A 13,770-nucleotide genomic window follows, 5' to 3' on the forward strand; every position below is an offset into this window, starting at 1 on the left:
GTGAGGGGGGGACCTACACATTAGAATTAGGTGTAGAATTGGAGGAGGGAGTTGAACTCTGTGACCTCTAAGATGCCTTTCAATTTAGAAACCTTGAGCATTTCTCTAGACAAACTATTTCCAGAAAATATAAATGATTCCTGTACAAAGGATAGGGTCTAATGGTCAAAGAAGTTTGGGAAATGCTGGATTAATAAGGGGTAAGCAGTGTCTTTCCTGAAGGATTCTCAGAGAGCCTTTACCATATTATTCATTATAAATGTCCAAGAGAAGGAAATAATGTGCTGGCTTTCCCCAAACACGTTCATCTTGGATGACTCCTTCATTGTAGAGTTATCTCCTGAGTTTGGTGTTTTCTCGTTGAACCTTGGAAACCCTGACAGAAGCTAAAATATTTATACTAATTCTTGGGAAATGCTGTTACTCTTTAGGACATGGTTGGCAAGCTGTCTGTTAGGCAGAGTATTCTATTAGCACCCTCCATTCCTCTCCCACGATATCAGAAAGTTGATAGTATAGAAAATCAGAACCACCTTGGTGAGAGGGTGCACTGTGTCAAGTGAACTTGGGCTCAATTTCTACTCTCATCTTCAGGCCTTTTAGGGTAGTCTTCTTTAGATTACCACTTTGAGAGGTAAGGTAAGATACCCTGAATAATGCCACTGCAAACCTATAGAATATGTTAGGTACATGATAAGATTCTTGCTTTCAGCCCAACAATTAACCTCTACATATATCATGTCTGGGTAGAAAAAAAAAAACATGTTCTCTAATGGCAAACTGAATCAAGGGAACTAAACTGAAAGTAAATATTACGAAAAAGGGCCTGAATGTAAAAAATTAACGTATGTGATGAGCTAATGTGCAGCCCTCACTGTTGATGTTATTTGTGCTTTGAATTTGGAGCATGCTGTAGGATACCTTTGTATCCTTAGCTAAGGCACATCTCAGTGTAATAGGATATTTAAATTGGTTTTGCCTGAGACACCGAGGGATGAACGATGCTATGTTCTAGTTACATAGTTCTTAACCTCTCCTGCAAATTAGGCAGGAAAACAGTTTAGAGATGCTGGGAGAGGGATTTCTGTGGATAATTGTGAATATGCCCTTCCCATCCCCCACCATGAGGAAGTGTGGGCACTGCCTGCTGCTTCACTTAGGTTGAGAAACGGACCTGAAGAAGACTATGCGGCAGATTTCATAGCACTCTCCTCCTGCTTGGGGGATATAGTGACCAGTATTTGACTTGGACCAAACTACAGGCTAGCTAAAGTGGCAATAGACCAGACGATTGCTATTTGGGAAGTAACTGAAGTCCTAAGGGCTGGTTACACAGGTCACAATTCTGACCCAGTCTTCTATTTTACAAAGGAAGGACTGGAAAAGAACCTTGACTTACATTTGTGTAACACATATGATTGACAAAGCTTTTTGTATGATCTTGTTTGACCTTACAGTAAGTTTCTGAGATGAGCATGAATATGATTCTCGTCTTACAGATAAGGGAGGCAGTGCTCACAGATAGTAAAAAAAAAACAAAAAACAAAAAACAAAAAAAACAAATTTCTAGACTCAGACTAGAAAGAATCATAGTTAAAACTTAGCAATTACCTTAACAAGTGTTAGGCAGCATTGTAAAGGCCTTACTGTATTGAAGTCCTTTAGTCCTGCCCACACTCCAGGAGAAAGATACTATTAAAAGTTCCATTTTATAGATAACTGACACCTGGAAGCCTCAGTTTCCTTGACTTGTCTGCTAGAAAGTGCAAAAAAAACCGGCATCTGAACTCAGGAACTCTGGCCCCTGGGCCTTTCCTGTGATGTTCTTTACATTATAGCACATTGGCTACATAAGGATTTTTAAAACATAAAGATCTCTCTAGGTTAGTTTCACTGCCAACAGAGCATTGCCAAGTGGCAACCTTTTGGGACCTTCTGGGATGCCAATGTAAGAATAACTTTAATCATACTACCAATTTCTGATAAGCAGTTACTTTTAAAATACATAGGGGAGTCGCAAAAGAGTTAATATTTTAAACAGTTTGCACACCCTTCCTCACAACTCAATTCTAGCATTAATTATTTAGAAAGCTATTTCTTAGGTACACTTTGACTTAGCCTGAGTAGATGATCACAAGTTCCAAATGGCAAACATTAATACGGTGTTAGTGTTGTGCTCAGAACACGAGTACATCATTTTGGCTTCATCCATGCTCTATACCTTACCTGCTGTGGTGTGCCAGAAAGTGGGATAAATTGGTTTGGAGTCAGACATTCCTCATTTCCATTCTATCGAGTACGCAATCTCTGAGTTTCAAAATCCTCATTTGTAAATTGGGGAAATATATGCCTTCTGTTTTTTGAAGATTGGAAGATGAGATGAGTTGTGTGACCAAAATACCTAGTCTGGGGTCTGCCGTGTAGTGGATGCTCAATCAGTTATCAGTTTCCCTGTTCCTTGTGGCCCGGGATCATTTCTTAATCCCATTTTGTGAGTTTGGGCAATTCATTCATCCTCTATGAACCTTAAATTTGCCACCTGTGAAATGGAACCATCAGAAAATATCTCACAGGCTTTTCTAAGACTTCTTTAACCAATACCAGTGCAAGTGCTTTCTAAATTATGATTCCTGTTATCCACCCCCAAATCATTCAGCATGGCCTTGTATAGTTAGCAGATCTTATATTTGTTGCTGCATTAAACTTCAAAAGCAATCCCAAACTCTGTTTCATCTTCTGTTCTTTTCCTTTTTTACAACAACCTTCAGAAGGAGAGACAAACATTATTTTTCTCATTATCATACTTGAGGCCCAGAGGGCTACTTGCTTACAACTTCTCACAGGAGGACCAGGGCTGGAACCTGGGTCTGTGGCTCTCATTGGTGTCTTGCCAAGTGAATCTGCATCCATGTGGCTCCTGTGGTTTGTTCCTTGCCTAGAGAGACCTTGCTGTGTGACTTTTGTTAGGGGGGCACCTGATTTATTCCCCCACAGTCCCCTAAACATCCTGCTCTCTTCCTAGCACTGCTATCTTTGAAACCCAAACTGGTGAGGGAGGAGTTTGTCGTCTCTTGACCTCAGCACTTTTTGCAGGGTGTTTACTATGGGTAAGCTCATGATTCAGCCACAGAAGAAAATTTTTGTAATGTCTACTGGAGATGAAAATATTCTTCCTTGAAACATTTGTCACTTGAGTGTTCATACTCTGTAATGCCCCAAGACAATCCTCTAAAAACAGCAGCTGCTTCCCTTCCACTACACAAACAGAAAGGTTCAAACTCAGGCCTGCTTTGTTATTATGGGCCAACTGTGTGCAAACACTATGTCCTGCGGGGGGCCCAGAGTTGAATTAAACAGCCCTTGCTCTGGATTTTCTGACAATAGAATCCGGTGATATCCTCTCCCCTCCCTTCATTGTTCCCCAGCCTGAGCCGCCTGATCTGGCTGGCTGTTGCATCCCCTGGGCTGCATTCCTTCTGCACACATACCTGGGGAAGACCACTTTCCAGATGGACATGTCCAGAGTTTGGGAGCAGTGGATCTATTCTACTGGAACACGCACTTGTTCTTAGCTGACAGCCTAAGAACACATATTCTTAAAGAGAAAGGTGAGCTAAATGAGGGCAGCAAGGAAAAAATGGGTCCCTCAACAAGTGTGAGAGGGAGGCGAGAACCAGGTGCATGGGAGCTGCACAGCCAGCATCCTCCAAAAGGAAAAAATCCATAGCTAAGGGCTTTTTTTTTTGTGCCCTGAGCTGGGGATACAGCTATGAAGATGACCTGGTTCCAACTTGGAGTAGCATAGAATCTGGTAGTAACTAGAGTTCGCTCGAGTGTCACCCTCCTCCCAGTCATTGTCCTGCCTGCCCCTGCAGCACACTGCCCACCTAAAAGGATTGGTCATCACTGTCTTGGGGAAGTGGAGGTGATGCTAGCACTGAGGAAGAAATCAGGACTGAGCTTCACGCAACTCATCTGAGAATTGTTTCTCTCTGAACCCTTGCTAGACTTGTCCTTACAGCTGACTTTTGGTGATGATAGATGGGCCTTATTTCAAAATTAATGAGGTGAGGACACACCTACCTCATGAGAAGGTGTATCCTATGAAAATATAATTCAGAGTCTCTTTAAGTGGGTGGAATATGGTTACCTAGGTGCTATTGGAATTGATTCTGTGGGACTGATCTCTCCCTCCCTGAACCTTCCATACCTGGGAATCTACCATTATCAGTTCTTGGGTTTCACATTGCCTTTTCTAGGCTCCTGTTTTAAAAATGGAAATATCCCTAGGAAGAACATCAAGACCCGAACATTGAGGTACACTGATGGATCAAATAATTGTCTTGCTGATGGACGAGACTTGGGCTTCTTGTAGGAAAAAACATAGTAAACAAATTAGAGGAATGAGGAGAGGAGGTGAGCGTATGAAAACATCACCATCCTGATGATCAGGCCCTTGGTAGAAGGAAGTTCTTGCCCTCCTTGAGTGGACATGCTCAGGCTGAAATCTCATCCTGAACCTCAGTGTTTCAGAACGCAAGTCTGATCATATTTTCCTAGCACTGACAACAGCAGGCAAAGTTGGCTCTGCTAGACAGATAACTGATAAAATAAGCAATTGTATAATTTCCATTGTGCCCAAACATTTTTGTAGTCATGACAACATCCTTAGATTCTTACAGCCCTGACAGCCAGGGAGATGGCTAATAATTCCTTTCCAATAATCACCAGCCTCTGTGTAAGAGGACTATTGGGCCCCATTGCAGGATGGTTCTGTGTGAGAGGTGCTGAGGGAGAGGCACTAGAGGGAAGGGAGGCTTTGGGGATTATTCAAGGTAAGGGGCAAAAAAAAAAAAAAAATCACTGCAGTCACTTGGGTGACTGACCTAGAGGTAAATCATGTGCCAACGATCCTTTTTTGGAAACGTGTCTCCAATTCAACCCATTCCTCCAGGTGCCACCATTATTGTACCCCCAGGACTATAGCAGTTGTTCCTTAGTAGGTCTCCATTGTGTGTATCATCTGTACCCTGCTACTGGTCAATCTACAGTTCAAATCATTGTCATCTTGTCATGTTGCTGCTCAAAATTTCATATAGCTTATTCTTCACTACTTACTATATTAGGCCTGAGCTCCCCTGCCTTAATTCCTTTTTTCTAATCTTGCCAAACCCAATCTATCCTATCCTGTCTTTCCAAATTTTATTTATCCCTTAAGTTATAGCTAAGATCTTCCTACCTCCGTCAAGCTTCCTCTGACTACTCCGGCCCAAAGCATTGGGCTTTATGACCAGTACCACACAGCCCTACAGGTGTGTTATTGCCAGGGATTAATGCATGCTAGGCCTTTTCTCCAGAAAAGACTGAATTCTGTGAGAGCTGTCCATAGATGTCTCCTGTATCTCTCAAAAAAGGCGATCTTTCCATCTTTTCTCAACTGCCCTTTCTAAAACATTACTGTCTACTTGGTCTGCTTTTTTTTTTTTTATCTTTCTTTATACCACTAACACCATGTAACATTATCCAACATTGTCTCTTAAGCTAGAATATAAATTCCATAAAGGCAGAGGCTTTAACCGTCTTGGCATCTTTTGTATACCCAACAAATACTACAAAGCTGAGAATATAATATGACTTCAATAAATGATTGTTGAATGATTGAATGAGTTTTTATTTATTAGCCAATTCACATCCAAAATTATGGAGAAGAAAAGGGGAGGTACCAATCCTTTCCACTATGTACATGCTGCCATAACTTCTAAAAATGAACCCTCATATGGTCTTTTTCCTATTAGAATAGACAGCCAAACGTTGCTGAACAGCAAGAGTAATCCAATTCATAGGGACATCGTGCATTCCTGTCAGAAGAGCCCTGTAATCAGGGACTACAGGCAAGGCCAGCTTACTGCTGCAAAATGCGTGGGCTGTTACTACGCGGCCAACTTCTTGGATTGCTGTGAGATTCAAATGCAATAAAGAATGGCAAAAAGGGTTAAATTGTAAATCAAGATAAAAATGGGAATCATTATTCAACCAGCTGGTGGTGTGAAGAACTGGAATTAATTTTGATAAAGACAGCAAGGAATACTCTGGACCCCAAGTGTTGAAAATAAACATCAAAAGGAGGTGTCAGGAGCTCTCTATTAGAACTCTGAAGGATAATATGGTTTTGATTATTTGGAAGGGCCTTTCTGGATATGTCAGGGGTTCAGTAAGAAGGATGCCTTTCTCCTTTGAGAAACACAAATGATATATTTCCACATTGGAATACTGGTCAGTGGATCTTTCCAAAAGAAAAGTTAAAAAGACTTTCAAAAATTTTAGGAAACTTGGCGGGGGAAAAAAAATCCACAATCACCACTACTGTCGTCATCATCGTCATCAAATTAATCCTTTGAAAAATCTCAAAAGGTAGGTATTGCTTTCTTTTCTTTAAGCATAGGGGAGAACTGTGGTACGAAGAGAATGAAGTCTCTTACACGGACTTCCCTTAGCTAGTAAATGATAGGGTCAAGAATTTAACAAAAAATGCCAACATTTACTGAGGATTTTCTTAATGTCAGTCATTGTTGTTTGCAATGCAATGCAAAGGTGCAGGTAGCGCTATTCCTGGTTTATAGTAAGTAAGACTGGGACCTAGAGAAGTTAAGCCATTACCTAAGGTCACATAACTAAGGAGAGCAGGAGCCAAGACCTGAGTTTAGACAGGTGGCACTGGTATCTATGTGCTTCTGCATTACTGTGTGATGCTTCCTGTGTCCCTGGCCACTGTCCTTTGAGATGCCCAACATATGGTTCAACTTTTATAATCAGCGAAGCTACTTTCATTACCCTTACTAAATGAAATGAGGGAGGAATACAGAATAGAGAGAAGGAGACTTGGAGGGGTTGCTAGGGTGAGTCCCAGTGAAGGCTCTCCTGGAATTACCTGGCTGGAGAAAGCAGATGGTGTGGGTGTTGTTAATAGGCATCCTAAGGAGGGTCTAACAAGCCTGCATGTGAGTAGAAGATGGTTGTCAATTGGGGAGGGGTCCCACTCAGCTGTGCGAAGGGTTTGCTCAGATGAAATTAGGGTTTATTGAGTAGTAAAGAGCAACATCCAGCTGCCTGAGAATTACATTGACAGGATGCAAAGGCAGGAGAATATTGTGTAAACCTTATTTACAGATCAATAGATAATCTTTCATACACAAAAGGTCAGCTCCAGGAAGGCAGAGCAGTAAAAAAAGAAATATTGCCTGCAAATACAATATTGACTTAAAAAATGCACCCAGATGAATCCTTTGATGTATATTCTTCTAGTCAAAGTACATTTCTTTATTCATGAGGTTTTTTTTCCTAACCACTTCAGGTTTCTCAGTGAAGTATGAAGACAGTGATGAAGAACACTGATTTCTAGTTGTCTTGAATTCTGTGCCATCAAATGATCAGCATGAAATGGAATCAATGCTGAAAACTTCAAAACAACATTTGTGTGTGTGTGTGTGTGTGTGTGTGTGTGTGTGTGTGTGTGTTTGTGAATTAGGATGCTCAAGTCAAATAGAAACTCACCCCTAACCCCTTGTAATTTCCTGCTTTGGTGCCTGTGATGATGATAAACATTTATCCTGGCTTCAGGAAATAAACAACTATTCAATCCTACTGGTTCCCTCTGGATTCCTTCATTCATTTTGTATTTCTTCTTTGCCTTTAAGCAAGTAGTTCATCATCCCAAAGAATATCTGAAATCGTTGCCATCCACCTATACCTGACTGCTGGATTGTGAGGCCATTTATGACTGCTGCTCAGACACAAGTAAGCATGGGAGAAGGAAGCCAGTTAACTGGGCTTTGTTTCCCTGATAGAATCTTTCAGATTAGGGGTCCAACTAATTTAGATACCTTATCAGTATGGGAAATTTTTCAAAGGGCCACAGTCTGAGCCCTGAATAGAAATATTGCTGGTAGAAAGTGCCTTTGGGGTGGTTGCTCCAATCTCTGGGTTATTGTGTGCCACATCTGAAGGAAGGATGCACAGCTGGGAAAAGTCCACCCTCGTCAATAAGTCAAAAGGCTTAAGATGGACAACTCTTCCTCTTAACTTCCTGATGGAGAAAGGCATGGCAGTGGCTGTGAAAGAATTTTCTATGCTGTAGAATTATATAAATACATTTTCCAGAGTAACCAAGGAGGATCCTTTGACAATGACACAATTACTTCCAGCTGCTTACAAGTTCTTTTCTTGCTGCACTGAGAAAGCAGGTTTCAAATGCTCTGAGAACAATAACCTCCTCTTATGAAAGGATGTGGCTGGAATCGGCCACCTACAGCTTTGTCTAGACTTGATGGGGAACCAGAGGGACAGGGGACTACTCAACCCCTCAAAGGGAGAAAAGGATCCAGAGGAGAGGCTGGATTTCATGACTGATGGTATAGATTTTAGCCTCTTTCAGAGTCAAAGTCATAGCTTGGCCCCTCTATTGGGCCAAAGTTTCCATTCCTCCCACCTGGGGCTATGCCTTCCATGCTCACATCCTCTCAAGTTCCTCCCCAGCTCTTACCCCCTAGAAGGAGGACTGAGGGTCCTTATTCATAAGAGTGAATGGTGGTGACTACCAGGTGTGGGCCAGTCTTGGGCCTAATTCTGGATATCTTGATTTCAAACTTTGCAATGATTCCTCATCCCTTATTTACTTGCTCCCAGCCCACCATTCTGACTATTGTTCATGCTGTTACTATCAAGGGCTCTAGAATATGTATGTGAGGGGGTTGTTTTCTTTTTGGATCTATCTTCTACAGGAATGCTTTTCATTACATGTATGTGAATGGCAGTTACCCTGTGGATTCATTTGCATGTCCTAAGGTGATTATATTTTGTTATTGAAGGCTCTGTGGCCCCCACATCCCACTTGAACTTTTCTAAGAGAAAAGGGAGAGAAAGAGGGAAGAAGGTAGTTGGGAGGGAAAGAAGAAAAGAGGAACGAATGAAAGAAGTCAGTTGGGTAACAGGTGCTAATAATTTTGTACAGTTGTTTATAGTTTATATACTGAGAAACAATTTGTAAAATGTTTTTGGCAGGCATCATCTTATTTTTCACAAGCACCCTATTTACAGATATGGAAACTGAGGCTTAGAGAAGGTAATTGGTTATCTATCTAATAAATAATAATATCCCACCTGGAATCCAGTCCTTCTGCCATCATACATAGTTTTCTTTTCTATACTGCTTCATGAAATGTAAAGGCATTTCCTAAACTTGTTTTTTTGAACTTAAGACAAACACTGTAAGAGCTGAAGGTCTTGGTGGCCACCATAACTCTATTCAGTCCTTACTGGACTTTTCTTGAGGGTGGACTGGTAGACTTTGGTTGGCTAGAAATAATCATCCTACAAAGTACTCAGTACATATATTAATATTTTTGAACACTTCATGGTTTATGTGATATTTTCCTATATAAATCTCACTTGAGGGTCCTATAAGCCAAGTGGGTCTCGGAAGTCCAGCAAATGACCCAAAAATAAATGGTGGGATGAGGATGAAGTCTTAGTTTTTTTTTTTTCTTTAATGCTCATGCCTTCTATTACTCCATATTTCTTCCACTGTTATGTGCCTAATCTGCTAATCTGCAGACAGTATAGTAAAGTCCATTTAGGGATCCACCACACCCAAGTCTGAAAACAGAAGAGGTCATAACCCTGACCTCTGAGCATGATGTGCTCTATTTGGGGGGCACAGTGTAAAATGAAAATTCAGGGCCCTTCATTAAAAAAAAAAGTATAAGCATTTCAAGACTGTGGAAGCAGGAAATTAAACCTAGTGTGAGGCTCTCTGAATGTGGGGTGCTTTTGAGCATGGAACCCTGTGTGACTGTATGGGCAGCATGCCAATGAAGCTAGTCCTGCCTCTGACGTTAACTCAGGAGTGGATGACCTTAACTCTTTCTCAGATCCTTCCTGGAGCTTCTATCAGGGAGGGGAAGTTACATGTCATATAGACTGTTACGTTAAACCTTTTATTCTTGTAGAGATGAGGCACACAAAGGCCCAGTGTTGCTCATTGAACCTACTAACTCCAGTTCTCAGGGATCAAAATTTAAGGACAAAGTATCACTAGCAACTAATGTTGATGTGAGCATTTACTGTGTGACAGGCACTGTATAAAACTTTTTACATCCTTTAAATTGTTTGCAAGGATGGCCTCAATTCTCTATCCTTACTTGGATCAACACATCTTATATTGTGACTGTGAAGCTTTTCCCATGAAAAAATGGAGTGCATTTCTCTATGTCTTGAATCAGAGCTGGCCCCATGAGTTGGTCTGGCTAATAAAATGCTTCAGAATAGATGGCATACTAGTTCAGGGGGTAGGTCTCAAGAGGCTTGCAAGCTTGAGCTCTTTCTGTTGGAACCCCAGGACTGCCATTAGAGCAAGCCTATGTTAGGCTGCTGGAAATGAGCTCCACTTGGTGTTGTCATCTCAACTGAGACCATCTAGGGCAGCCTGCCTCCAGTTGACCTGCCACCTAACTGTAATTGCTTAACTGAGCTTAGCTGAGGTCAAACAATCCAGGTCAGGAGAACCATTCCACAGATAAACTCACAGACAGGTGAGAGATGATAGCTGTTGCTTTAAAACTGTGTGTGTGTGGGGAGGGGCTTAGGTAGTTATGCATTATTATGCCAATAGGTAACAGATACACACTATCATCATTGTTATTTCCATTCTTGTGGTAGGGAAATAAGGAAATAAGCAAATAAGCATCAAGACATTAGGTTGTAGCCTGTGACCAGTGGCTAGTAAATGGGCTTACTGTGACTTCTAGCCCAAGTCCTTATTGGTTACTTTGTGGGGTCCTTTCATAGCACTCTGGGCTCTGTCAAGCACTCAGCTATTTGGAAAGGCATTTGAATGGAAGAAGCAGTGATTTTGCTGATGGGGCTCAAACACCAGGAATCTCTCTGCTGGTAAAATACCATGTCTATTACTAACTAAAACTTAAAAAATAAAACACTGTAAGTTATCAAAGAAAAAATGCATATATGCAGAACAAAAGGGATGATGTCTTTGAGGTTAAGGTAACAAGCTAAATGCTAGCACAAATTTTGGCTGTATCTTATTAATAACACTAAATTATGACTGAGTTATGCAAGAGGTCCATGTGAAATTGCATTAATGCAAATGGAATTCTTTATGTTTTTGTAAATGAAAACAAAAATGCAGTTATATTAGTGGAACTCACGTATTAAACTAAAATAAAATCTACCAGCAAGTGTCTCCCCTCCATGTCTAGGTAACCCCACATCTTTTATAAAAAGCAGTTGCCCCCCAGAATAACAAGTAGAAATTGTGCTAAACCAGGAATACACAATTCGTTTATAGTGGCTGCACCAGAATATAAGAGTTCTTACAAATATCGGAGGTTGGGAAGGTTCTGGAACGCATCAGTGTCGATGTATAGCAGGTTGTTGGCCTTTTCAATTCTACTGTAAAACAGAAAAGAATATATACATGAGCTCAACTGTAAGGAATGCTGTAGTATTTTTCACATTATGCAAAGAGTATATCACTTAATCACTCACCCATCCATCTATCCATCCATTTCAACAAAAAAGTTTAGAACACATGCAGTGTTTTCACTATGCTAAGTTGTTCAAACTAAATATTAACCCATTTTGCTTTCATCACTAATGTCCTCTTGGGACATTAAACATAGCCAAACAAAACACTTTCTGAGTTTGTCCTTTTCACCCAGCACACTGTGTCTTTAACCAGTAAGTGTCTCTCAGGGTCTAAGGAGGCTAAGAAGGCAGGGATGAGACTGACCTGGGAAATGGAGATTTTGTCTGATTTGGAGACAAGAGAGTAGGGGATAGAAAACAAAAGAAGGTGAAAAGAAGATGGCAGGAAGCAAAAGGGTGAAGGACAAAAGGAGATTGGAGAAAGAGGAAAGAGGCAAAGGAAAGCAAAGATCAGGTGAAAAGCAGTGGACATCTGATTTTAATCATGCAATTGTAGCAGGAAGTAGTTGGGAACGTGCTGCTGATTCCCTTCATGCTGTAGACTGAGGCTGCTCTCACAGCTCATGAGAAGTGGTGACTTTTGCCCTTGTTGTCTTTAGCTGTGTCCTGATCAATAGTCTGGAGGTGAATGTGTTCACATTTGGATTCCAACAGAGAGAGGCTGACCTTTCCTCATCTTGCTGGATCAATGTATATTTACAGATATGCTCTGTGTTAATTACTTCCTCCCTGTTTCATTAGCTTTTATGTTGCAGTAACCTGTAGCTACCCAGATCCAAGTACCAGGTAATTAATTAAGTATAGTCAGTGCTACATGGGGGTGAGCACCTCTCCATGCAGGGAAGAGATGAAAGAGCTGTTCCATTAGCTCTACTGCCTGTTGAACTGCAGAAAGGGATGCCTGCTTAACCCTGCCCAGAGGGCTGATTGCTCTTTGGTTCATTTCTTTGACATTTCCTGTGGGTTCTGAGACCCTGGTGAAACTCTCTTTTTCCAACTAGGGTAAGGAGAGACCAAGCAGAGAAGAAAAGAAGGAACAGGAGGGCAATGGGGGAAAGTGAGGAAAGGCATCAGTTTCAGAGGCTTAACAGCAATGAGGGAGAATGCAGGTGGGAGGCAGAGTGGGTAGAAGGAAGGAAAAGGGAGAGGGTAGTCTGCCAGTATGGACAGACTGAGTATCATTTCTAAATGTGTGTGTGTGTGTTTGTGTGTGTATGAATTATATGGATGTATATATATGTATATATGCTTGGCAAATGATAAATTTTTTAAAAATATAAGAGCTGGTATTTATGTTTAAGTCCTTATCCTGCTGTGGATTTGGCTGGGTGACTTTAGATAAGCCTTGCAACTTTCATTCTTGTCTGTAATATTAGGAAAGTGGTTCATTCACTTTCTTAACTATGTTGCATGGGATTTTTGTGAGGTGTTAATAAATGCCCCACAGAAGAAACCTTACCAGCGATACTGGTTGAGAAACCCTTAATAAAATGCCTCCCTGGATATTCCAAGTATATATTCACACATGATAGGTTCTGAGTTTTCCTATAGTAAGTGAGCCTAACACTTGCCCAATGTTTCCTAATATAACTTGACCATAAAGTCGTTTACCTTTTTAAAAAACACGTACTTTGGAAAATTTGGGACCAGATAGTGTCTAGTCTTTTCTGGCTTTGACATTTTATGATTCTGTGAATTAATTTATGGTGGTTATAGGCTGGTATGAAACAGAAATAGATCTGTATGAATATTGACAGGTGTGTAAAACCAGAAAGTTAAAAACAGAAAGTAAATTTAGTTGTAATAAAGGTACCAAGTATCATTATGACATATTTACTCTATGTCAGTTGATGTTGGATCTAATTTACATTTATCACCTTTGTTCATCACAGTGATCCTGTGGCATGCACTTTTACTCGCATGCACTTTTACTCTCATTTTACAGTTAAGGAAAACTAAGTGTTAGAATGATTTTGTTTCTTGGTAGGTTTCATGGTGAGTGTATGGCATAGACTAGTATTCAAGTGAGGACTCACTATCTTTACATCATGTGGGATTTATTTTGGACTTTGACTCTGGAATAATTTTAAAAGAGACGATGAGATAGAGACCCCTTCAGTCACAGCACAAGGTTATTGGGTCTACTATTGGAAAAAAAAAAAACCTCTTGGAGGGAGACAGCAGGACAAGATTATTTTCTTGGTTGGTACTTGGATCACCAGGCAGAGAGACACAGAACGGTGCCCTTTGGGCTGTCTTTGACATCTTAAA

General features: G+C 40.8%; 1 protein-coding gene and 1 long non-coding RNA gene across 5 annotated transcripts in view; one reads left to right on the plus strand and one right to left on the minus strand.

Annotated features, from left to right (window-relative positions):
• Nucleotides 1-7,828, plus strand: part of LOC122237314 — a 60,982-nt gene extending 53,154 nt beyond the window's left edge. The window contains exons 1-3 of one of the 2 annotated variants that reach the window (XR_006215715.1): nucleotides 4,142-4,317; nucleotides 6,325-6,411; nucleotides 7,352-7,828. This is a non-coding gene — a long non-coding RNA (uncharacterized LOC122237314). Of the gene's footprint in view, nucleotides 1-4,141; nucleotides 4,318-6,324; nucleotides 6,412-7,351 lie in introns of those variants that run through there. The other variant, XR_006215714.1, reaches the window with a different exon arrangement.
• FSHR (follicle stimulating hormone receptor) overlaps nucleotides 1-13,770 on the minus strand; it is a 171,960-nt gene that overhangs the window by 38,434 nt on the left and 119,756 nt on the right. For all 3 annotated transcript variants that reach the window (XM_042981354.1, XM_007084696.2, XM_007084698.2), the window contains one exon: nucleotides 11,389-11,463. In XM_042981354.1, coding sequence (XP_042837288.1) covers nucleotides 11,389-11,463 — 75 coding nt within the window. The remainder of the gene's footprint in view (nucleotides 1-11,388; nucleotides 11,464-13,770) is intronic.

This window comes from Panthera tigris, chromosome A3, assembly GCF_018350195.1.
Source record: "Panthera tigris isolate Pti1 chromosome A3, P.tigris_Pti1_mat1.1, whole genome shotgun sequence".
NCBI classification, from domain to species: Eukaryota; Metazoa; Chordata; class Mammalia; order Carnivora; family Felidae; genus Panthera; species Panthera tigris.